The 25174-nt window shown below is 45.5% G+C and overlaps 1 protein-coding gene across 1 annotated transcript in view; it reads right to left on the reverse strand.

Annotated features, from left to right (window-relative positions):
* LOC120945732 (calcium-activated chloride channel regulator 1-like) overlaps nucleotides 1-15468 on the reverse strand; it is a 98563-nt gene extending 83095 nt beyond the window's left edge. Inside the window, exon 1 of the mRNA XM_040360098.1 lies at nucleotides 15253-15468. Coding sequence (XP_040216032.1) covers nucleotides 15253-15411 — 159 coding nt within the window. The 5' untranslated portion in view covers nucleotides 15412-15468. The remainder of the gene's footprint in view (nucleotides 1-15252) is intronic.
* Nucleotides 15469-25174: the final 9706 nt, after the last annotated feature.

Genomic DNA, 25174 nt, shown 5'->3' on the forward strand with positions numbered 1-25174 from the left:
ATCTGCCTGCACAATCCTTAAAGCGGATGTGCCATGAAAAAAAAATATTAAAAGCCAGCAGCTACAAATACTGCAGCTGCTGACTTTTAATATTAGGACACTTACCTGTCCTGGAGTCCAGCGCCGTCCGCAGCAGAGGACAAGCGATCGCTCGTCACTCTGCTGCCCCCCGCCATCCTCAGTGAGGGAACCAGGAAGTGAAGCGCTCCGGCTTCACTACCCGGTTCCCTACGGCGCATGCGCAAGTTGCGCTGCACCGCTGATTGGCTCCCTCTGTGCTCTGGGAGCCGAGTGTTCCCAGAGCACAACGGGGGGAGGACGGGAGGTGACGTTCTGCCCGCAGTTTACCTGAAACTGTGTGGCCGGAAGTGGGTGAAAATACCTGTTTTTAGACAGGTATCTGCACCCCCCTCCCCCCTGAAAGGTGTCAAATGTGACACCGGAGGGGGGAGGGTTCCGATCAGCGTGAGTTCCACTTTAGGGTGGAGCTCCGCTTTAAGGAATTTGGGGCCAGATTCACAAAGGAGAAACAACGGAGTATCTCAGATACTCCGTCGTATCTCTCAGAGTATCTATGCGACTGATTCATAGAATCAGTTACGCATAGATAGCCCTAAGATCCGACAGGTGTAATTGTTTTACACTGTCGGATCTTAGGATGCAGTACCGCGGCCGCGGCTGGGGGGAGTTTGCGTCGTAAACCAGCGTCGGGTATGCAAATTAGGAGTTACGGCGATCCACAACGGTTTTTCGCATTCGCTATGTCGCTGCTAGTCTAGTTTCCCGTCGCAAATTTAGTCGTAGTTTTGGGTGCCCTAACTTTACACAGCACACGTATGTGCTGTATAAAGTATGGCCGTCGTTCCTGCGTCAAAATTTAAAAATTCACGTCGTTTGCGTAAGACATCCGGGAATACGGAAGTACGCTGCGCACGTCGCCGTTCAAAAAAATGACGTCACTTTGCGCAAAGCACAACAGGAATTTTGAAACGGAGCATGCGCAGTAGGTCCGGCGCGGGAGCGCGTCTAATTTAAATGGCACACGCCCATTTAAATTACGCGGGCTTACGCCGGAGGCCGCCAGCGTAGGTTTTCATTGCAAGTGCTTTGTGAATCAGGCACTTGCGATGAAAACTTGCGGCGGTGTAACGTATCTACGATACGTTACGCCGCCGCACTTCGTGAATCTGGCCCTATGTACTTTGCATTGCTTAAAAAGGATCTAAACGCATAAAGTTTTTTTACCTTAATGCATTCCAGGTAAAAAAAACTTTCTGAATGCACCACAACCCCCTTATACTCACCTGAGGTTGATCTCAAATAATCATTATGCACAAGAGAAAAGGCTCTCTCGGATCTCTCCCTCCTCTTTGGCTCAAAAACAGCCAGTAAAGAGAGATCAGGAGGGGGCCTGTAAGTGAGCATGCACGTGGTTTGTTATGGGGTATTCGGCAGTGGGGGGGCTAAGCAGGGATATATTCTTTTGTTCGTTTTCCAAATGCAATCTGCCTGCTCTCTACCCAAAAACTCAACCTGTTCAAAATGGTATAAAAGCTTTGCTGAAGATCTGTATATTTTTTTCCATTTCCTGCCTGAGAAAAAAAACAAACGCAATTTTTATTGTAAGATGCAAGCTGCTTGTTCTCTGCTTGAAATACATCATTCTGTTTAACCGCTTCAATGTGGGTACTTTTACTCCCTTCCTGCCCAAGCCAATTTTCTTCTTTCAGAACTGTCACACTTTGAATGACAATTGGTGTGTAAACGGCACTGTTGCCATATTGCGTTCCACGCTGGAATGCATACAGCGACCACACGATGACGTCATCACCCGGCGCCGCGTGTGTTCCAGCTTGGAACGCGGAAGTGCTGAGCGCAATCAGCGCTGTATTCGGCACACATGCCTCTCAGGTATAAACAAAACGGTGTGTATTACACACGCCGTTCTATTATTGTCAGCCATACCCGGCCACGCTACAAACTAACAACAGCATCAATCCCCGAGCTGCAGACCCTGCCTTCACTGGATCCATGCTACCATTGCTGGGGACAGCCTAAAAGATATCTTCCTGCAGGACACCCTACACTACGGAATCCCATCCCTGTTGAGTTCATCCTCTGCAAACGGATAAGTAGCAATTACTTCCACTGTACTGCTCTACAATTACCTGCTTCATATATTGCTGCTATGTAGTACTATATTTAAATCAGGCTTACTAAGAACTAACATACTTACTTGGAATTGTCTGCTGTGTTCTCACTTGCTTGCTGTGAAGTATCTTAAAGGAACATATACCTTCTAATTAGCTGAGCTATAATTGCCTCTCTAAGTGGCCTAATGCATTTCTTTGTGTGAGAGAGATGATGTAGAAAACCCCCAAACTCCTGTGTTCTGATTGGAGTGACGCCTGGGGTCCAATACTGAATTCTCACATTACATAGAGAGGTGAATTTAAATCTTTTGCTAACCACAGTTGTGGTTCACTCACGTTCACCTTAGGCCCCATACACACGAGAGGATTTATCCGCGAATACGGTCCAGCGGACCGTTTCCGCGGATAAATCCTCTCGAGGATTTGTGCGGATTTCCATGCGATGGAGTGTACTCACCACCGCATTGAAATCCGCGCCGAAATCCTCTGGCGATGACGTGTCGTGCCGTCGCCGCGATTATGACGCGGCGACGTGCGCGACGCTGTCATATAAGGAATTCCACGCATGCGTCGAATCATTACGACGCATGCGGGGGATCCCTTCGGACGGATGGATCCGGTGAGTCTGTACAGACCAGCGGATCCATCCGTTGGGATGGATTCCAGCGGATAGATTTGATAGCATGTCATCAAATATTTATCTGCTGGAGTGTACACACCATAGGATCTATCCGCTGAAACCCATTCGCTGGGATTTTTCAGCGGATGGATTCTATCGTGTGTGTGGGGCCTTAGTTTGTGACATGGTGGTAATTCTTGGTCTTCTTAGTGTCTGTCAGAAAATGTTGTAAATAAGTAATTTTTCTCCTTCACTGATGAGCGCTGATGAGGCTGCACTGATGGGGTGGCACTGATATACAGCACTGATAGATGGCACTGATAGGCAGCACTTATGGACAATGATAGGTGGCACTGATGGGCAGCAATGATGGGCACATATTGACATCATTGATGGGCACAAATTGACATCACTGATGTGCACAGGTTGGCATCACTGATGGGCACTGACTGGCATCACTGATGGGCACTGACTGGCATCACTGATGGGCACTATTGGGTCTGCAGGGATCATCAGGGCACTGATGATCAGTGCCCTAATTATCTGCACAGGTCTCCCTTGTGAGGAGTTGCCGCTGATTGGCTCTTCTCTCCTCACACTCTGTCAGTGTAAGGCAAGGAGAGCCAATAGCTGGCATTTCCTTGTTTACATGTGATCAGCTGTGATTGGACACATGGGTAAAGAGCCTCGTTGTTGGTTCTCTACCAAGATTGGGGTTGTGCCGTGTCCCAAAGACACAGCGCTCCCACCATCACTGAGCTGTGTGCCCCCTGTGTTGAGGCAACATCATATGACATGATCCCATAAAGAGTGAGCATCTTAGAAAATGAACCATTGCCATGGACAGACCACCATGCAATTAATTTCATAATCTCCAAAATCACAGACCACCATGCAATTAATTTCATAATCTCCAAAATTCCCCCAGTGATAAAAGCACCCAAGCCGGTGACAATACACTGGGCTAGATCTCAGAAGAAGCTCCATTCGGAACTCTTCAAATCTACCTTGGGAAACAGAATCAAAACAATCCATCCACATCAAACAGCCGCAGATACACTGGATGCCATAAACGCAGCCCTGCTACAGTCAGCCGATTTAGTAGCACCGAAACGCAAAGCCTGCATCCGAAAAAGAAAGTCCGGCTGGTTCAACAACCAGCTGTCGCTTCTGAAGCAAGAGCGCAGAAGGGCGGAAGCCGCCTGGAAAAGAAGTCCTGCAGAGGATAACCTCAACATCTACAAGGCAATAACAACACGATATCATAAAGAAATCTTCAAAGCCAAGAAACATCATTTTTCTATGGCGATTAACAGCGCCCTAAACCGCCCCCGCGAACTCTTCAAGATGGTCACCCAGACCATGAATCCAGGATGTCTTGAAGTCCCCAACTCAGACACCCAAGAGTTCTGCAATGAACTATCGGATTTCTTCATCAACAAAATTGAAAGAATCCGGGAAAGCATCATGCAAAACAATACCCCCCTCAACCCCACCGTCAATCAACCACAAAACACCCACAGAAACGCTCTACAATCAACAAAGTTCACTCTGGAACCGATCTCCATCGATACCACAAAAAATATCATTGGTGCTTTGCGGAACAGCACATCGCCCAATGATATCATCCCCACCAAACTGCTGAAGGAATGTGCCGACATCCTGGCACCACCCATCACACGGCTTATAAACCAGTCATTTAAGGAAGGCACAGTGCCATCCCTGTTGAAAGAGGGCACAATCCAGCCCATCTTGAAAAAACCTAACCTGGATCCCAAGGACCCAACTCACCGCCGTCCCATAACAGGCCTAAATGTTCTCTCCAAGATAATGGAGAAAGTAGTGGTACAACAGCTGCAACAGCATCTAGATACCCACAATCTACTGGATCCATTACAATCAGGCTTCCGTCCCGGACACGGGACAGAAACGGCCTTACTCAAAATATGGGACGATGCCCTCGAGGCCGCAAACGAAGGAGAATCTTGTCTCCTGGTTCTGCTGGACCTAAGCGCAGCCTTTGACACGGTAGACCACAAACTGTTACTGATGCGACTAGCCAAGGTAGCAGAAGTCGCAGAAGGTGATTTACCATGGTTTTCTTCCTTTCTTGAAAACCGATCACAAACAGTTAAATTGGGTTGTTTCACGTCGGAAAAGCGCACGGTGTCATGTGGAGTCCCCCAAGGATCCCCCCTGTCACCGGTGCTTTTCAACATCTATCTTCGCCCTCTCTTTGATATTATCAGTAGCCAAGAACTACTCTATCACTCTTATGCAGACGATACGCAACTGTATTTTCGCATCTGCAACAAAAAGGATCATCATCCCAGTTTAGAGAAATGTCTCTCTTTGATAGAAAACTGGATGACTAAGAGTTATCTTAAACTCAACAGTTCAAAAACAGAACTCCTTATGTTTCACGCAAGCCGAAAGAGTCAACTGGCAACAACCTGGACACCCCCGCCCATTCTGGGCCAAATCATCACCCCTAGCTCCAAAGTCAAAAGTCTCGGGGTCATCTTCGACACCTTCATGACAATGGACGCACAAATAGGGTCAGTAGTCAGCGGAGCGCACCATCTGTTGCGCCTACTACGCAGACTTATTCCATTTATCCCCAAAGAAGACGTAGCAGTCGTGGTGGGAACAATCGTGAATTCCAGACTGGACTATGCTAACGCCCTGTACCTCGGACTCCCAAAGTACCAAATCTCCCGTCTGCAAGTCGTTCAGAATACGGCCGCCAGACTGGTGACTGGGAAAAAAAAATGGGAATCAATCTCACCTTCGTTGAGAACCCTTCACTGGCTGCCAGTAAAAGACAGAATTGCATTTAAAGCACTCTGCCTGACACATAAGTGCATCCATGGGAAGGCTCCGCAATATCTTTGCGACAAGATAGAACCTCACAATTCGAATCGCGTTCTGCGATCCACCGACCAAAATCTGGTCAGGGTACCAAAAACCAAATACAAGTCCAAAGGAGAAAGAAGGTTTGCTTTTCAGGGTCCTAGACTATGGAACGCTTTACCAACCAGCATTCGGTTGGAGGAAAACCACCTGACTTTCAGAAGACGGATCAAAACTCTGCTCTTTTGATGTCATGAGACACGAACAACTAGCGCCCAGAAGCGATTCAGTTCGCATGCGCCGCGCTTTATAAGTTTTTCATTCATTCATTCATTCATCCTGCCCACCGTTGTTAGTTTATACGGCGGGTGGGAGGTGATTAAACAGACTTCAAATTTGAATTGCAAATTCTTATAAAATTTACCATCTTCATTCAGTCTTGGCAAAAGAGGCAACCTTTCTTATTTCCAGCTACAATCTGCTTGCACTCTGCCTCAGAAATCAGAAAATCTGTAAAATGTGTTCTCTTCTCTCAGTCTAGATGCAATCTGTTTACACTATCCTTCATAAACTGTGACCTATCCAATAAATGCTTCAAAAGTGTGGACCATGTTTGCCTTTTCAATCAAAAAACAACAAAATATATTTTATTCCTTGATGCAATATGCCTGCTCAGTCTCTAAGAAAATGTGATCTGTTAAAAAAAAAGCTTACAGCTGTGGTGCAAACATCTGAAATATTTTCATCTTCAGAAGTCCTATAAAGGACTGTGAATGCAGGTAGACTTTTATCACACTTTCCCTCATCCCACAAACTACAATTTACTGCAACCATAGGTGTGGGCAGGGGGTGTGCCGGGTGTGCCTGGGCACACTCTAATCACCCAGTGCGGCGCAGATTCGCACTGCTGATATTTCTCAAAAGCCCCCCAACGGGGCTCCCCAAAAAAGTGAAAGAATGAATCTAAAAATAAAATTGTAAAAGATAATACAAAAATAAAATAAAAATAAAAATAAAAAAACTACTGACACCATCCACTGCCCTACTAACACCAACCTCAGCCCTACTGCCACATCCACTGCTCTACTGCCACATCCATGTTTTAATACATTTAAAAATGTTTTTTTACATTTATTTATTCATCTATAAATATATATATATATATATATATATATATATATATATATACACATACATACATACATACATATATATATATATATATACATACACATACATACATACACATATATATATATATATATATATATATTACACACGTTTGAGCTTTGGGGTGCACATCCTAATGCAATAGGCTGTACACACCTATGACTGCAACATATCAGTGATATTATACAGGGCTGAATATAGTACTGTATAAAGCAACACTCCATGCACACTATAAGTTAAAGCGGGAGTTCACCCAATGTTGTTTTTTTTTATCTTTTCCCCTTAGATTCCTGCTCGTTTTGTCTAGGGGAATCGGCTAGTTGTTTTAAAATATGAGCCGTACTTACCCGTTTTCGAGATGCATCTTCTCCGTCGCTTCCGGGTATGGGTCTTCGGGAGCGGACGTTCCTTCTTGATTGACAGTCTTCCGAGAGGCTTCCGACGGTCGCAACCATCGCGTCACTAGTAGCCGAAAGAAGCCGAACGACGGTGCGGCTCTATACTGCGCCTGCGCACCGATGTTCGGCTTCTTTCGGAAAATCGTGACGCGACGGATGCGACCGTCGGAAGCCTCTTGGAAGACTGTCAATGAAAATAGGAACGCCCAGTCCCGCAGCCCATACCCGGAAGCGGCGGAGAAGATGCATCTCGTAAACGGTAAGTACAGCTCATATTTTAAAACAACTAGCCGATTCCCCTAGACAAAACAAGCAGGAATCTAAGGGGAAAAAGTGTTATGTAGCATTTTTGTGCCAGATTTTACTCTGTAGCTCTGTAGTAGCACACTACACTAGCAACTCCTCTCTCCCTAAAAACACTCAGGCCTCGTACACACGACCGAGGAACTCGACGGGCGAAACACATCGTTTTGCCCGTCGAGTTCCTTGTGAAGCCGCCGAGGATCTCGGCGAGCCGAAATTTCCCATTGAACAACGAGGAAATAGAGAACATGTTCTCTATTTCCTCGCTGAGGTCCTCGTCGGCTTCCTCGGCCGAAAGTGTACACACGGCCGGGTTTCTCGGCAGATTTCAGCTCCGACCGAGTTTCTGGCTGAATTCTGCCGAGAAACTCGGTCGTGTGTACGGGGCCTCAGCTGTCACTTATGCTGCGTACACACGATAATTTTTCAGCATGAAAAAAAAAGTTGTTTTTAAAAAACGTCATTTTAAATGATTGTGTGTGGGCTGCACATCATTTTTCAGTTTCTGAAAAACGACAATTTTTTTTTTTTTTAAATGTCGTTTTTCGGGTTGTAAAAAATGATCGTGTGTGGGCTAAAACGACGTTAAAAACCCGCGCATGCTCAGAAGCAAGTTATGAGATGGGAGCTCTCGTTCTGGTAAAACTACCGTTCATAATGTAGTTGGCTCATTCATCACGCTGTAACAGACAAAAAAGCGCAAATCGTCTTTTACTAACAAGGAATCAGCTAAAGCAGCCCAAAGGCGAATAGAACTTCCACTTTAGAGTGCCGTTGTTCGTGTTGTACGTCACCGCGCTTTGTTTTTTAAAATGATGGTGTGTGGCCAACGTTGTTTTTAATGATGAAGTTGGAAAAACTTCGTTTTTTGGACATGCTGAAAAACGAAGTTTTCTTTCATGCTGAAAAATTATCGTGTGTGCGCGGCATCATTCTCAGTAAACTCCAACTTACTGACAAAAGGCCACTTTGAGAAAAGCCATTTATAGTGTATTGGCTGAGACTTTACCAGTGATGTTTTTTACAATACATTTTGGGTTGTTCGACTGGGCAATTCCCACTGAACATTCCGAAATTTCAGATCGAATGCTAACCTCAAAAAAAAAAAAAAAAAAACAACCTTTTGTATACTTCTACTGTAAGCTTGGTCTTTACGTGCAAAATATTAATAGAGAAACATCAGCAAGGGTGCGCTATACCCACGCACCAAACCCACTATGACCTAAAACTTTAACCACTTGCCGACCAGCTGCCGTCATTATACGGTGGCAGGTCCGCTCGTTCCCGCTGACCGTCGTAGATGTACGTCGGTCCCTTTAAGCGGGATAGCGGGCGCATGATGACCGCCAGCAACGAGCGATCGTGGGCACGAGAGGTGAAACAGGGACATGTGTGTGTGTGTGTAAACACACACATCCCTGTTCTAAGTGGAGATGCAGATCGTGAGTTCCTACAAGTTGGGAACCACAATCTGTCATCTGCTATAGTGAGTCCCCTCCCCCCACAGTTAGAACACACATTAGGGAACACTGTTAACCCCTTGATCGCCCCCTAGTGTTAACACCTTCCCTGACAGTGACATTTACACAGTAATCAGTGCATTTTTATAGCAGTAATCGCTGCATAAGTGCCAATGGTCCTAAAAATGTATCAAAATTGTCTGATGTGTCCGCCATAATGTCGCAGTCCCGATAAAAATCGCAGATCGCCACCATTACTAGTGATACTATAACTTTTGCACAAACCAATCAATATACACTTTTTGCGATTTTTTATTACCAAAAATAATAATATATTTTAAAAAAAGGGGCTATTTATTACAGCAAAATGTACAAAATATTGTGTTTTTTTCAAAATTGTCACTCTTTTTTTGTTTATAGCGCAAAAAATAAAAACCCAAGAGGTGATCAGATACCACCAAAAAAAGTTATATTTGTGGGGAAAAAAAGGATGTCGATTTTGTTTGGGAACCTGCTGTACTGCAAAAAATGTGTACATTCCTTCCTACATCAGATCACCAAGACAATAAAGGGCCATTTATCATACTATTCATTTTCTTGTTGGCAGTAGAATTTTAGACTTCTCTTTTCAGACAGTACTTGCTTGACATTGTTGCAACTTGTACTACAGCTACTTATTATGCCATTTGAACAACAAAAATGTATGAGCACAAAACAGAAAAAAAAAGCGGCGTTATACCGCCACCGCAGCTCCCGCCCCAGTCTGAAAGGGGCCTTAGTGTGGCGTATGGGTGCAGTTGGAGAACAAAGCAGTGAGCGAAGGTCCAGACAGTGAATAAAGGGTTTTCCAATGCTATATTTCCAGGCCAAACATGGCCAACATCAACATCAAATGGGAAGAGCAGGTTGATGAAGAAAAGAGAGAACCTTGCAGTGTCAGGCCCATATATTGATTGAGCAGTCTTTGCTCAATGGAGTACCAAATTATTATTCGTCGCCACTCTAGTTGGAGTGGGTAAAGTGCCCCCGGACAGACCCTTCTCACAAGCCTGGCAGCCGAAGTGTGATTTAGGATTTTCTGGGAGGAACAGATCTCTCTCACAGACCTGGCTCTAGGGCCTCTGCCACAGGCCAATTACTTTAGGTGAGCTAGATGGATAAATGGAGCGAATCCTCCCAGTAGGTTTTAGCATAGGTCACCAGATGACAGCAGTAAGTCACTGGAGTCCCCTTTTACCTCCGGATGAGGGTTTGTGTAGACTGCAATTCTGGCCTGGTGGGCCGCGCTGGCGGGGTCCATGGATGCGTGCACCCTGAAGGTGGGTGCCACACCTGGAACCGGACCCCGCAAAAACTTGCCTAGCACATGACACCTGTCCCAGATATACCCTCCCCCAGCATGCCCCGCGAGGGAAAAGCTCCTCTAATTGGCTGCTGGGGAAAGTTGCTCTGCCAGAACCCCTCTGGCACCAACTGCTGGCCAGGGATGGTATTGCATCCCTGGAGCACAGACTGACCCAGTGGGCGTTTCTGGAGTGACAGAAGTCCCAATTTTAGCAAATTGTGAATGGGAGCAAAGTAACTCTCCCATTCCCCACTAACTTTAGCGTAGTGCCCATACTGAAAGTAAGGGGGCGCTACACTTATTTTTAAATGTAGAACAGGGTTGAGTTTTGGAAGGTTATTGGTGCATGGATTCAAGAGAACCAGTCACAAATGGGCTTATGAAACATCAAAATAGATTTAATTTATTATAATTGTACAGTTCAAGTTATGAAAATCAATATTTTTCTCTTATTTATTGTATTTTGTCTGAGATTGAAACTTTAGCTGGAGTGTTAGAAGTTACCTTAAGTCCTACCTGACCATACTCATTATACCCTCACAAAATGGAAGACATAATAATTTACATCATGATAATTTACCCAAAAGTGGAACTTCTGCCTATCTGCTTCCCCCCCCTTCCGGTGCCACGTTTGCCACCTTTCAGGCACCTTTGACAGATACCCTTCCCCACTTCCGAAAGATGGCTCAGCGGCGCCATCCCTCAGAATTTCGGCTCACCTCCTCCTTCCTCTGCTGCCGGGCCAGTTAGAAAGCGCAGCATGCTTCGCGCATGTGCAGTAGGGAACCAGCTGTGAAGCCGAAAAGGCTTCACTGCCGGTCTCCCTTACAATGAATGGCGACGGCAACACCCGAAAGCCAATCATGGCTCCCGGGGCTAAGTCCACACCCCACACTATGTAAGGCTGCTTACATAGCGGCTGGTATAAATGAGAGCAGCAAAATTACATTTCTAAAGGAAAAAATGTAATTTAAAGCTGTTCACGGCTGTAATGTATTGCCAGATCTCGGCAATATACATAAAAAACATTGACAAAATGGCGTGAGTCCCCCCCCCCCAGTGCATTACCAGGCCCTTCAGGTCTGAACCCCGCACCAAAATTTTACCAAAAAATTGCGTGGGGCCCCCCAAAATCCATACCAGACCCTTATCTGAGCATGCAACCTGGAAGGCCACAGGAAAAGGGGGGGGACGAGAGTGCCCCCCCTCTTGAACCGTACAAGGCCACATGCCCTTAACATGGGGAGTGTGCTTTGGGGTCCCCCCCAAAACACCTTGTCCCCATGTTGATGAGCCAAGGACCTCATCCCTACAACCCTTGTCCGGTGGTTGTGGGGGTTTGCAGGCTGGGGGGCTTATAAGAATCTGGAAGCCCCCTATGTGAATGAGTATTGGGTACATTGTAACCCCTACTCATTCACCAAAAAAAGTGTAAAAAAAGTAAGAATTACAGGAGACAGTTTTGGACAATTTCTTTATTAAAAAAAAAATGTCCCGTGATGTCCATCCATCTTCAATCACAGTGTCCCATGGTCCAGGCAGGGAAGAAGAAAAAAAATGTAAAAACTCTGCCTCTATGGGAGGAGTCCCGCCGACTGCAGCCTTTTTGCGATGACAGCTGTTATATAGCTGAGGGTGGGGCCACCCGGTGATGTAAATGGGAGACCCCGCCCCCTCTGACATTATGTGATGTCACATGACATCAGAAGGGTGAAGGGTCACCTGGTTATGCCACAGGTGGTCCCGCCCTCAGCTATATAACAGCTGTCATCACGAAAAGGCTACAGTCAGCATGACGCCTCCCATGGAGGCAGAGTTTTTTTGTTTTTTTTCGGTCCATCGGCCCCAAAGGGCCTGGTAATGGTCTGGGAAGGGGGGGACCCAAGCCATTTTTTTCAATGATTTTTATCTATATTCCTGGGATCTGACAATACATTACAGCCGCAAGCAATTTTAAATTAAATTTTTCCTTTAGCAATGTAATTTTGCTGTGGTACTGTTATGAACAGGGAAAGATTTTTTGCCTGTTTGTATGTTCTGCTGCGAACCGAACTGGGAGGTGCTTGGCTCATCCCTATTTATGGGATGTTTGAGCCCTGGTTCACACTGGGTACGATTTGGAATGATTTGAGATGCGATTTGACATGTCAAATCGCATCTTAAATTGGCGGCAATTGTCGGCAATGGCACTGTCCTAATCAGTGCGACGCCGCATCTGCGATTTCAAAAAGTAGTTCCTGTACTACTTTTTGCGATTTCGGGCCGCGATTTACATTAAATTGCGGCCGAAATCGCGGCAAAATCGCGGCCGCGAAATTGCGGTAAAATCGCGCATTTTACCGCGATTTGGAATTCGCATCAGTGTGAACCTAGGCTAAAACTCAGTTTTTGCAAACAAGTGTAAAAAAATTATAATAATCCACTGGCAGCCCCTCTCCTTTATCCAGCGATAACTCACAGTATAAGTGTTTGCTTAAATCTATGCCTCTAAATACCTTTTTTCAGTTATCTTCAGGCCGGTCATGTAACTCCCAGCTGCTCTGCTACTCTGATCCAGGGCTACAGTGGGAGGTGCAGAGCGGCCAGCACAGCAGTCATATGACCTCCCGGCTGACGTCAGAGGGAGATCTCGGCCCCTCCCGCTGTAGTCCTGGAGTAGCAGATCGTCCATGAGTCACGTGACCAGCTGAAGATACCTGAAAAAAAGGTATTTAGAGGCATAGATTTAAACAAACACTTATACTGTGAGTTATCACTGGATAAAGGACAGGGGCTGCCAGTGAAAGCATTTTGTAAGGTAGCAATCACTTTAAAAGAAAGCACAAAGAAGCTTATAAACTAATAGTCCCATCAATCCACCATGTAAGGAAGAGGAATAATTATAGACATATTTTAGGTCCAGCTTGTATGCCAACCTTGAGGCCGCGTACACATGGTCGATCCAATCCGATAAGAATGGTCCGACGGACCGCTTTCATTGGTTCACCGATGAAGTGGCCTGATGGTCTGATGTGCGTACACATCTGGGGCCAGATTCAGATAGAGATACGACGGTGTATCTCCGGATACGCCGTCGTATCTCTGAGTTCCGTCGGTCAGATCTATGCGCCTGATTCATAGAATCAGGTTCCGCATAGATCTCCCTAAGATCCGACAGGTGTAAGTGACTTACACCGTCGGATCTTAGGCTGCAATCTCACGCTGGCCGCTAGATGGCGCTTCCGTTTGTATACGCGAGTAATATGCAAATGAGGAGTTACGCCGATTCAGGAACGAACGACCGCCCGGCGCTTTTTTTTTACGTCGTTTCCGCTCGGCTTTTTCCGGCGTATAGTTACCCCTGCTATATGCGGCGTATCCTATGTTAATTATGGCCGTCGTTCCCGGGTCGAATTTTTTTTTTTTTATGTCGTTTGCGGGATGGACATAATTTACGTTCACGTCGAAACCAATGACGTCCTAGCGACGTCATTTAGAGCAATACAAGCTGCGAAATTTAGTGGACGTCGCATGCGCAGTTCGTTCGGCGCGGGGACGCGCCTGATTTAAATGTTACACACCCCCTAGCCGGGGTGAATTCCGCCGGGGGATTTACGATATGCCGCCGCAACTTTAGAGGCAAGTGCTTTCTGAATAAAGCACTTGCCTCAAAAACTTGCGGCGGCGGATCGTAAATCAGATAGGTTACGGGGATCTAAAGATCCGCTAACCTATCTGAATCTGGCCCCATCAGTTCAAAAACCGATCGGGTCAGAAAGCGGTGACGTAAAACACACGACGTGCTGGAAAAAACGAAGTTCAATGCTTCCAAGCATGCTTTGACATGATTCTGAGCATGCACGGGTTTTGAACCAATGCTTTTGTGTACTAAATATCGGTTTGGGCAGCGGTTCGATTTTAAAGCAAGTTCTAACATATGGGCCGTACACACGGTCGGTTTGGACCAATGAAACTGGACTTCAGTCCGTTTTCATCGGTTTGGACCGACCGTGTGTAAGCAGGCTGACTGTACACATGACAGGACAAAAAGTGCATTAATTGCAAGATGCCAATAAATGAAAAAAATAAGCCAGAAAAAAGGAAATGCTGAAATGCAGCGACTACATCTAAGGACTGGTAAGCTGCAATATATTACATTTTTGTTTTTGGGTTTAAATACACTTTATATAATTGATCCTTTTAGTACTTTTTTAAACCCCATAAACCTTTCATTACATAAGAATGACCATCAGTAGGGAAGGCTTATCAACACTAGAGCAAATAAAATGTGCTGTTATTGTGTGAACACGACATCCGTTTACCCATAGGCGTGCACAGTGGGTGTGCCAGGCGTGCCTGGGCACACCCTAATGACCCCATGCAGCGCAGATCCCCCTGCTGATATTTCACCAAAGCCTCCTAATGGGGCTTCAAAAAAAAGTGTAAAAAAGAATATAAAAAAAAAAAACTACTGACACCAACCTCTGCCCTACTGACACATCCACTGCCCTACTAACACCATCCATGTTTTAATACATTTAAACATATTTTTTACATTTATTTATAAGAGTGTGTGTATACTGTAAATTACACATACATACAGTACACACGCACATGCGTGTTTGAGCTTTGGGGTGCACATCCAAATGCTATAGGCTGCGTACACCTATGCCGCTACCCATCACATAACGTGGGACAAACATAGATCTATACGCAGACAAAAAAAAGTTAACAAGAAAACATATATTCATTTAAAAAATAATTGGAAACTTGGTCTTTTTTTTTTGTCGTCACTCTTCTATGTTTTTATATTTATAGGATGCTGCTTTTACAATGGTTTGCTAGTGTGTGCCAGACAGTGAAATAAACTAATTCTGAGGGTTATACTAGCAAAATGTTCTTATTCAAACTGCCAAAACTAAGATGCAACTTCTACATGTAAGAATTCTTGCCTTTCAGCATTTAGTCCTACCTGTATATTTTCTGTGATTTTGGCATCTTCCTTCACATGTGGATGGATTGCAATCACAATATCGTCATATCCACCATCGGTAACTCTTACTAGAGATCCTATGGATATGCACAGTAAAGAACAGATCAGAAGGGAAATAAATGTGTTTTGAGGAGCCATGGTACACTTTTCTTAGCAGGAGAATAACTGCCTTCTGCTGTGCTACAAGCGTATCTTATCACATGAACTTTGCAGTATTGCTACATTATGTTCTGCACCATAAATATGATAATCATACATCAGGTGCAGATAAAACATATAAGGAAATAGCTGCTGAAAAATACTTATCAAAATACTTATCAAAATTGTTTGAGATGAAAGATTGCTAATCCTTTCTTTCATCTCAGTGTGATAATTTAAATCTAGTGACCCCAAACACCTTGAAAAGAAGATATGGACAGCCGCACACCAAAACAAATTAAAAAGGTAGCCTTTTAATGGTAAAGGAAAGAAGGCACTACAAAAAACAGCAAGCAGTGGGGTATGTAGCTGACGCGTTTCGCACTGGGGTTCAGTGCTTAGTCATGGACCCCAAACACCTAGTGGAAAAATTCAGACGTTACAATAGTTAACTTTGCATTAATCACTGTTATTCCAGGCAGATGTGGCAAAGTTGAATTTATTGTTTTATATACCTTATTATGCACAAGATATAGCAAGGCAGTAAAAGTTTCCTGTTTATTGTAATGAATAGGGAAAGGGAAGATTAGATATTCTTGGTGGGTAGAGCCAGAATAGGCTTTGTACCCTGCCTAAAAAAAAAAAGTTTTAAGAATGCGTAAAGTGAAACAATAACAATTAAATATCGTGCCTGGGGGGTCCCCTTACACACTATTAGATTTTCTGGAGATTTTTGTCTTTAGATTTACCAAAACCATATAATATGAGGTTAAACATTAAGGCCTCGTACACACGATCGGAATTTCCGATGGAAAAAGTCAGACAGACTTTTCCCATCGGAAATTCCGACTGTGTGTTTGCCCCATCGTAAAAATTCCATCGTAAATTCTGATGAATTTCATCAGAGATTACATAGAGAACATGTTCTCTTTTCCTCCGATGGAATTCCGTCGGAATTCTGATGCGAATTTGGTCGAACAAAGGTCCGATTGTGTGTACAGGGTATAAGATTTTCAATTTGTATGCAATCAGACAGGCCCTTGCACTACATGGTTTTGGTAAATCTGAAAACAAAAATCAGAAGAAAATCTAATAGTGTGTATGGGGCTTAAGTCTGCCTGTAAAGTAGCACATCTGTCTGATGTGTGTCACAGTCCCACAGCAAAATTTAATTTTTAAAGGAAAAAAGTGTTATATTTAAAATTGCTTCCGGCTGTAATGTATAATATAGATGTAATATAGATGTAATATAGATAAAAATCAAGGGAAAAAAACGGCATGGGTCCCTCTCCTACCAGTCCATACCATGCCCTTTGGGTCTGGTATGGATATTAAGGAGGGACTCCATGCCAAAATGTAAGATAAAAACAGCGTGGGGCCCCCAAAATCCATACCGGGCCCTCTGGGTCTGGTATGGATTTTATGGGGAACGCCACAGCAAAAGCCACGCTGTACCCGCACCACCAGAGAGAGAGCCACGCTGTACCCGCACCACCAGAAAGAGAGCCACAATGTACCCGCACCACCAGAGAGAGAGCCACAATGAACCAGCACCACCAGAGAGAGCCACGCTGTACCCACGCCACCAGAGAGAGAGCCACGCTGTACCCGCACCACCAGAGAGAGCGCCATGCTGTCCAGCACCACCAGAGAGAGAGCAGGTCAGTGTCACTGAGCAGTGTGGGCACAATAGGAGACAGAGAGTACTAGCATTGTATGGCCAAAATAGGCCTGGGACACTGTGATAAAAATGGGACTGCACTGTAAAGGGGCACAGTAATCATTGCATGGCCCCTTTGCAGTGCAGTCCCCTTTATATCACAGTGTCCCTGCCCATTGCAGTGTGGAGGACCGACACCAGCCAACCCCGTGAATGTCGACAACCCCCCCCCTCAGTGACCGGGCTGCTCAGTCTAAAAATGCCCGGGCCTATTTTTTGTCCCAGTCCGGGCCTGATGTCGGGGATGGTGGCTGTACGGCAATCATCCATACTGACGGCTATTGGAGCACTTTTTTCATTTTCATATTTGGAGAGATTCTGTTTTGAAACACAGTTGAAAATTGGATGATCGCTTTTAACCCATTGTGAGTTTAAAAAAGCATCTGAGCCAAACACGAAAGTGGTCGGCAATAAAAGCTGGTGAGTGCGGTTTCAGAGGAAGAGGTGTCACATACATGTTGGTGTGGTGCAAGATTTAAAATATAAGAAGATTTATTAATTGTATTTTACTCAATATTTGCTTTTGTTTTATGAACAATTAATTTATCACATGTCACTGGGTGATATTTTTAATATCCACGTTATACATCAATTATTGTTATCACTTTTGGTGTTATATTATGCACAATTTTTAGCGCTGCAATTTTTCCTGTTTACACACCATTTGGTTAATAGGTTTAATTTCCAACATTTATCAATCTATCCAATCAATGGCCAGACTCCGTAGAGAAAAGGACACTAGGGACATGCACAGCAGGTGAACGAGCTAAGGTAAGTAAAATGGGGGGGGGAGGGGCTGGCCATGACTGGTGAAAAAAGGTAAAAAACACAAACCTTTAAAGTTGCTACTCACATGTCTCCAGGACAGCTGCCTCCTTCCATCTTCCACCACACACAGCCCATTTTAGCCTTTGATCCTAGTGCTGGAGCCTCCTTGAGCAGTTGTATAGTCAGTGCTGGGACAAGGCCATTTGGTGCCCAGGGCGAAGATGGCAAACTGCGCGCCCCCCCCCCCCCGTTTTTAAGAAAGAATCAATGTTGTTTGAAAACAAGAATATACTTAAAGGAGTTGTAAAGGGGACATTTTTTTTTGATGAAATGACTGTTTACAGGGTATAGAGACATAATAGTTAACTGATTCCTTTTAAAAATGATTAAAAATAGATAAAAATCAATCATATAATGTACCTACAGTTTCACTTTCGTTTTGGGCACAGTGGCTGCGTGTGATGGGCACAGTGGCAACAATTGATTAAACAGTGGCTGCATGTGATGGCACAGTGGCTGCGTTTGATGGGTACAGTGGCGACAATTGATGGCACAGTGGCTGCGTGTGATGGGCACAATGGCTGCGTGTGATGGGCACAGTGGCAACAATTGATGGCACAGCGGCTGCGTGTGTTGACACAGTGGCTGCGTGTGTTGGCACAGTGGCTGCATGTGATGGCACAGTGGCTGCGTGTGACTGGCACAGTGGCTGCGTTTGGGAACAGTGGCGACAATTGATTTCACAGTGGCTGCGTGTGATTGGCACAGTGGCTGCGTGTGATTGGCACAGTGGCTGCGTGTTATTGGCACAGTGGCGACAATTTATGGTGGCACAGTGGCTGCGTGTGATGGGCACAGTGGCGACAATTGACGGCACAGTGGCTGCGATTAATGTTTTTTTTTTTTTTTTAGTCAGACAGCGAACGTGGCTAAAAATAACACAATTTTTTTTTTAAACTGACATTTATTTATTAAAAAAATTATGGTCACCTCACCTAGTCCGCCCCCCCCCCCCTCCCCAATACAGTTATTTCATTATTTACTGATTGTTTGCTTACTTTTTTTACACTGACTACTTCAGTCTTCTGTTGCTTGCAGACAGCACTAGGCACTGTAGGACTAGGCACTGGCAGGCTGAGGAGGCTCCTCGTGACTTGTCCTTCTTGCAAGCGCCGACAGACACACGGCTCCCCGCGCAGAGACGAGTCCTCCCTCACTCACCTCGTGACCTCGCCTCCGGCGTGACGTCACGCGGCGCACGCTGCTGAAATGAACCGGCACGACCAACTGAATGGGGGGGGGGGAGCGACGAGCACACAAAGTAACAGGAGGAAAGGGAGCCAGGAGCACACTCGGCAGCCAGGCAGTCGGCACACAATGTGTAAAGTGCCGCTGCCCCGCGCTGTGACAGTGAGTGACACACTGGCTGATTGCGCCCCCCTCCTGCACTAAATGGTAGTGCCCGGGGCACTCGCCCCTCCCGCCCCTGCCTTGTACCGGCCCTGTGTATAGTCCATGGTCTGCATGACAGCAGGAGCCTCTGTGCCTCTGGAACCCTCTTGGGGAGAAGGAGCCCTGCTCTCCATTGTCTTAGACTATTTGTCCACACTCTGGCCCCCTTCTGCAAACTTTCCCTCCAGGATTTGCCTGGAACCTGATTAATATTCAGGCTGGGTGATTTAAATCTCACACCCTATGATCTGAAAGCTTCTTCTAGAAACAGGCGGAAGGAATCAAATGCTCAGCCTGTAAGACACTGAACAGGCCAACCGAAACAATCACTGCTCCTTTGATTACAAAGGAACCCAAAAGCTAAATTCACCTAGCCATCTACGTTAGGAGGGTACTACATATTTTTTATGTTTTTACCTTTTCTTATTTGTTCATTGACAGACACAGCTGCTCTTCTTTTGATATTCATAACAGGGTTTTATAGTGCCACCTACCAGGAGTAGGACACTAGGCAGAAAAAAAACCTTGACATTTCCTATAAGCAGTCTCTTGTATAAAAAAAACCCCACTCACAGCATACAGTAGGTCACTAGTTCTTTCTGTGGTATAGACTTATTTCCCTGCTAGGACTGTGGTCCCACTGATTTATTTTTCCCTTTTTCCCCGTTGTTGGTGTAAGTCTGAGGAACAATGCCCCATCATTGGTATCAGTGGGAGAAATGGCAACCCCCAACATTGATGTCAGTGGGAACACTAGTGCCCCATTATTGGTGTCAGTGGAAGGAATGATGCCTCATCTTTGATGTCAGTAGTAGGAATCATGCCCCATTGTTGATGTCAGTGGGAGGAATAATTCCCCGATGTTGGTGTAAGTAGGAGTAATAATATCATCAATGGTGTCAGTGGAAGGAATAGTACCTCATTGTTGATGTCAGTTGAAGGAATAGTGCCCCATCGTTGATTTCAGTGAACGGAATAGTGCCCCATTGTTGGTGTCAGTGGAAGGAATAGTGCCTCTTTGTTGATGTTAGCGAGAGGATAGTGCCTTGTCTCAGTGGGTGAATTAGTGCCCGAGGGCTGGATAAAGACAAGCAGAGGTCCACAGTTTGGAGACCACTGGACTAGGATATTAAGTTAACATATCTAGTGAATTTTCCTCCAAAATCCTTTCAGGTGTTTGGAGACATTTTAGTTTGCTTGGGGTAATATGGTTTAGTAACAATGAAGAGTGGTTGTGCAGAATTGAAAGTATCTAGAAAAATGTAGAAGATTGTGTGTTATGGACTTTATTCAGACAAGTAGAGGGTATTGGAATAAGTAGAGTTTTTCAGAGGGTGTGAATATTTTTGCATATTAATCAGTATGCATTTCAAGCAAAGCGACAAAAGCAGTTATCTTTGCCCTGTTAAATTGGGTGTCTTATAATCGATGATTCTAAGGCCTTGTACTCACGAGCAGACATGTCCGATGAAACCGGTCCGCGGACCGTTTTCATCGGACATGTCTGCCCGGGGACTTCTGTTCGATGGCTGTACACACCATCGAACAGAAGTCAGCGCGTAAACAATACGCGGGGCGTGTTCGCGGTGTCGCCGCGTCTACACAATGACGCGCGACGTGGGCGGGCCTGCCTTTTAAATGCTTCCACGCATGCGTCAAAGTCATTCGACGCATGCGAGGGATGGCGGGCGGCCGGACATGTACGGTAGGTCTGTAAAGAGGACCGTACATGTCCGGGCGGACAGGTTTCATGTCCATGTCCTGTCCGATCCGCCCGAAAATGGTCCGCTCGGGCCTACACACGGCCAAACATGTCTGCTGAAACTGGTCCGCGGACCAGTTTCAGCAGACATGTTTGGTCGTGAGTACGGGGCCTTAGACATCCCACCTGCTATGGAGAGCCGTACAGTACATACTGAAGTCCCTTTTTTCTTCTTCTAACCTTCTCAGGAATTCTCAAGTCATTGGGTGGGATGTCAGTCAGAAGCCGGATTACTTCAGGAGGCCCATTAAAAAAAAGAGAGGGAACTCTGCATAGCTTTCTCTTTCTCGCAGAATTGGGTACTTTCACAAGAAAGACAGTTCCTCTCTCAAAAATGGGTATTCAGCTTACTCAGGTTTAAAAAATCAGCATCTGTGAGTGAGTGAGTAACTTGTATAGCGCTACAAATGCAAACTGAATCGCCTCAAGGCGCTTTTTGCAGTGTCCGCCAGTGTCTTCAGAAGAGATGAGTCTTAGGCCCCATACACACGAGAGAATTTATCCGCGAATACGGTCCAGCGGACCGTTTCCGCGGATAAATCCTCTCGAGGATTTCGGCGGATTTTCATGCGATGGAGTGTACACACCATCGCATTGAAATCCGCGCCGAAATCCTCTGGCGATGACGTGTCGCGCCGTCGCCGCGATTATGACGCGGCGACGTGCGCGACGCTGTCATATAAGGAATTCCACGCATGCGTCTAATCATTACGACGCATGCGGGGGATCCCTTCGGACGGATGGATCCGGTGAGTCTATACAGACCAGCGGATCCATCCGTTGGGATGGATTCCAGCAGATGGATTTGTTTGGCATGTCAGCAAATATTCGATCTGCTGGAATCCATCCCAGGGGAGAAATATCCGCGGAAACAGATCCGCTGGAGTGTACACACCATAGGATCTATCCGCTGAAACCCATTTGCTGGGATTTTTCAGCGGATGGATTCTATCGTGTGTACGGGGCCTTAAGCTTCTTCCTGAAGGACCGATGGTTTTCTTCCAAGCGGATGTCTGTGGGTAGAGCGTTCCATAGCCGGGGTCCTTGGACTGCGAATCTTCGTTCGCCTTTTGATTTGTAGCGGGTGTTGGGGCAATATTGTATCATATGTTTTGTTTATGCAACAGGAAGAAGGAAGTACTAATGTATTTAATATTTTAATCAACAGAAAGCCACTAGAAGATAACACAGTACATCTGATATGTCTAATTATCAACATAGTTACGGTAAATATTTCCGCATTATGTGCAATTGTATTTATGTCTAAGATAACATCTAAGATACTATTCAAAGATAAAGGTTCATAAACTGTGCTATCATGTTACAATACTTATATCACACGAAAACTCTGGTGCTATCAAGGCATATTATCTAGAGTGATTCCAGAGTCCAGCAATACCTATGTACCAATACATTTGAGAATTTAACCCCTTAAGACCCGGACCAATATGCGGGTAAAGGACCTGGCCCCTTTTTGCGATTCGGCACTGCGTCACTTTAACTGACAATTGCGTGGTCCTGCGACGTGGCTCCCAAACAAAATTGGCGTCCTTTTTTTCCCACAAATAGAGCTTTCTTTTGGTGGTATTTGATCACCTCTGCGGTTTTTATTTTTTGCGCTATAAACAAAAATAGAGCGACAATTTTGAAAAAAATTCTATATTTTTTACTTTTTGCTATAATAAATATCCGCCAAAAATATATAAAAAACGTTTTTTTTCCCTCAGTTTAGGCTGATACGTATTCTTCTACCTATTTTTGGTAGAACAAAATCGCAATAAGCGTTTATCGATTGGTTTTCGCAAAATGTATAGCGTTTACAAAATAGGGGATAGTTTTATTGCATTTTTATTATTTTTTTTTTTAACTACTAATGGCGGCGATCAGCGATTTTTTTTCGTGACTGCGACATTATGGCGGACACATCGGACAATTTTGACACATTTTTGGGACCATTGTCATTTTCACAGCAAAAAGTGCTATAAAAATGCATTGTTTACTGTGAAAATGACAATTGCAGTTTGGGAGTTAAACCTCTAGGGGGCGCTGAAGGGGTTAAGTGTGACCTCATATGTGTTTCTAACTGTAGGGGGGCTGGGCTGGACGTGTGACATCATTGATCGCCTTTCCCTATATCAGGGAACAGATGATCAATGACAGTGCCACTGTGAAGAACGGGGAAGGTGTGTTGACACACACCTCTACCAGTTCTTCAGCTCCTGTGACCGATCGCGGGACTCCGGAGGCGATCGGGTCCCGCGGCCGCGGAGCTTCGGACCTGGTCGCTGGAGCGTGCCCGCGGCACGTGCGCGACCCGCAGTTGGGAATTAAAGAGGATGTACAGGTATGTGCTTGTGCCCAGCCGTGCCATTCTGCCGACCTATATCAGCGTTAGGCGGTCCTTAAGTGGTTAAAGGGTATGTAAAGGAAATAAAAATAAAAATAACAAACATGTTATACTTACCTCCACTGTGCAGCTCGTTTTGCACATAGTGGCCCCGATCCTGGTCTTCTGGAGTCCCTCGGTGGCTGTCTCGGCTCCTCCTCGCAAGAACTCATCACCTTCATGCAAGCGAGCTTGCATGGTGATAGGTTCTTGCAGGCGCGTTCCTGTGATACAGCCAGCGGTCATAGCCGCTCACTGTATCACTCTGCCCCGGCACACAGCGTCATTGGATGCAATTGACAGCAGCCCCAGCCACTGGCTGCGCTGCTTTCAATCAACCAATGAATGAGCCGAGAAGCCTGGCCGAGAAGCAAGCGCATTCATGGCGCAGGACTTTCGAGGGGTCAGGTAAGTAAATGGAGGGGCTGGGGGAACGCTAATCCTCAGATGTTTTTTCACCTTAATGCATAGAATGCATTAAGGTGAAAAAACTTTTACCATTACAACCCATTTAAGGTGAATCCTAAGGGTTTGAAAAAAAAACAATTTTTAAACCATAATACACTGCATGAAATTTAAACTTTGGTCAGCTGGCTTAAAAGCGCTTAGAGGGGGTGTTTGGCTGAGCCAGCTCCCTCAATATTAAAGCTGTAAACTGCTGCAGAGAAAAAGTAGGAAATGCTGAAAAAATGCATAGGAAAATAACTGGACCAGTTAGGGAAGTGTAGATTAATTCTAATTGCTAGCTCTTTGGACTATTAACCCCTTTACTGAATTTTTCTTTTGTTGTTCTTATTATTAGAAACTTTCATTTAAACATTGGTTACTTAGCTGGCCATACACTTAAAGATTATCTGCAGATTTTTTATGGTTAGATGGAAAAAGTGCAACAGATTTCTCCATGTACACTAAACTGCTGGCTCTCAACCTAAACAATGCCTGCACCCAATCAGAATGTTCAGGTATTGTGAGAGCAGGGCCGTTGCGACAGGACAGACAAACCAAGCAATTGCTTGGGGCCCCAAGCAGGCCTGCTGAAGCCACCCCCCTCCCACCCCCCGCTCGCAACTCTCTCTCTGCACGGGAGGAGAAAGGGGAGGATGAGGGAGGAGGAAGATGTTATTTTCTACAGCAGCACCCCCCGCTTCTGAACTTAAAAAAACTCAGCAACACCCCGCTCCCCCGCTTCTCAACTTGAAAACAAATGTCATTGTCCATTTTGCTTGGGGCCAAAATTCCTTCAAATGGCCCTGTGTGAGAGCCAGCGGGGCTGACTAGCAAAATATGGAAGCTTGTGCCATTGGGAGATTCTTCCATCCACACAGGGCCGGCGTTAGCGCAAGGCAACATGGGCACTTGCCTTACGCCGCCAGCGCCAGCCAGGTAACAGGGCGGAAAATCAGTCGCCCGATCGAGACCAGCACTCCAGCAGGCAGCAGCAGGGCCGTTTCTACTTTCTAGAGTGTGCGCGGGGTGCAGTTCACCCAGGCGCCACAGAGGTGAAGGCGCTCAAGCGCCAGAGTGCTCTTCTCCCTCCTCCTCTCCATGTCTGTGTTCGCGCCGAAGCCGCGCTCCACACAGTCAAAGCGGAGAGGAGTCTGAGCGGCTGACAGTCGGTGTCCAGACATGTCTACATGGAGTGTGCTGTGTGTGAAGGATGGATGGATGCACCATG

The sequence above is a fragment of the Rana temporaria genome, chromosome 7 (assembly GCF_905171775.1).
Source record: "Rana temporaria chromosome 7, aRanTem1.1, whole genome shotgun sequence".
Lineage (NCBI taxonomy): Eukaryota > Metazoa > Chordata > Amphibia > Anura > Ranidae > Rana > Rana temporaria.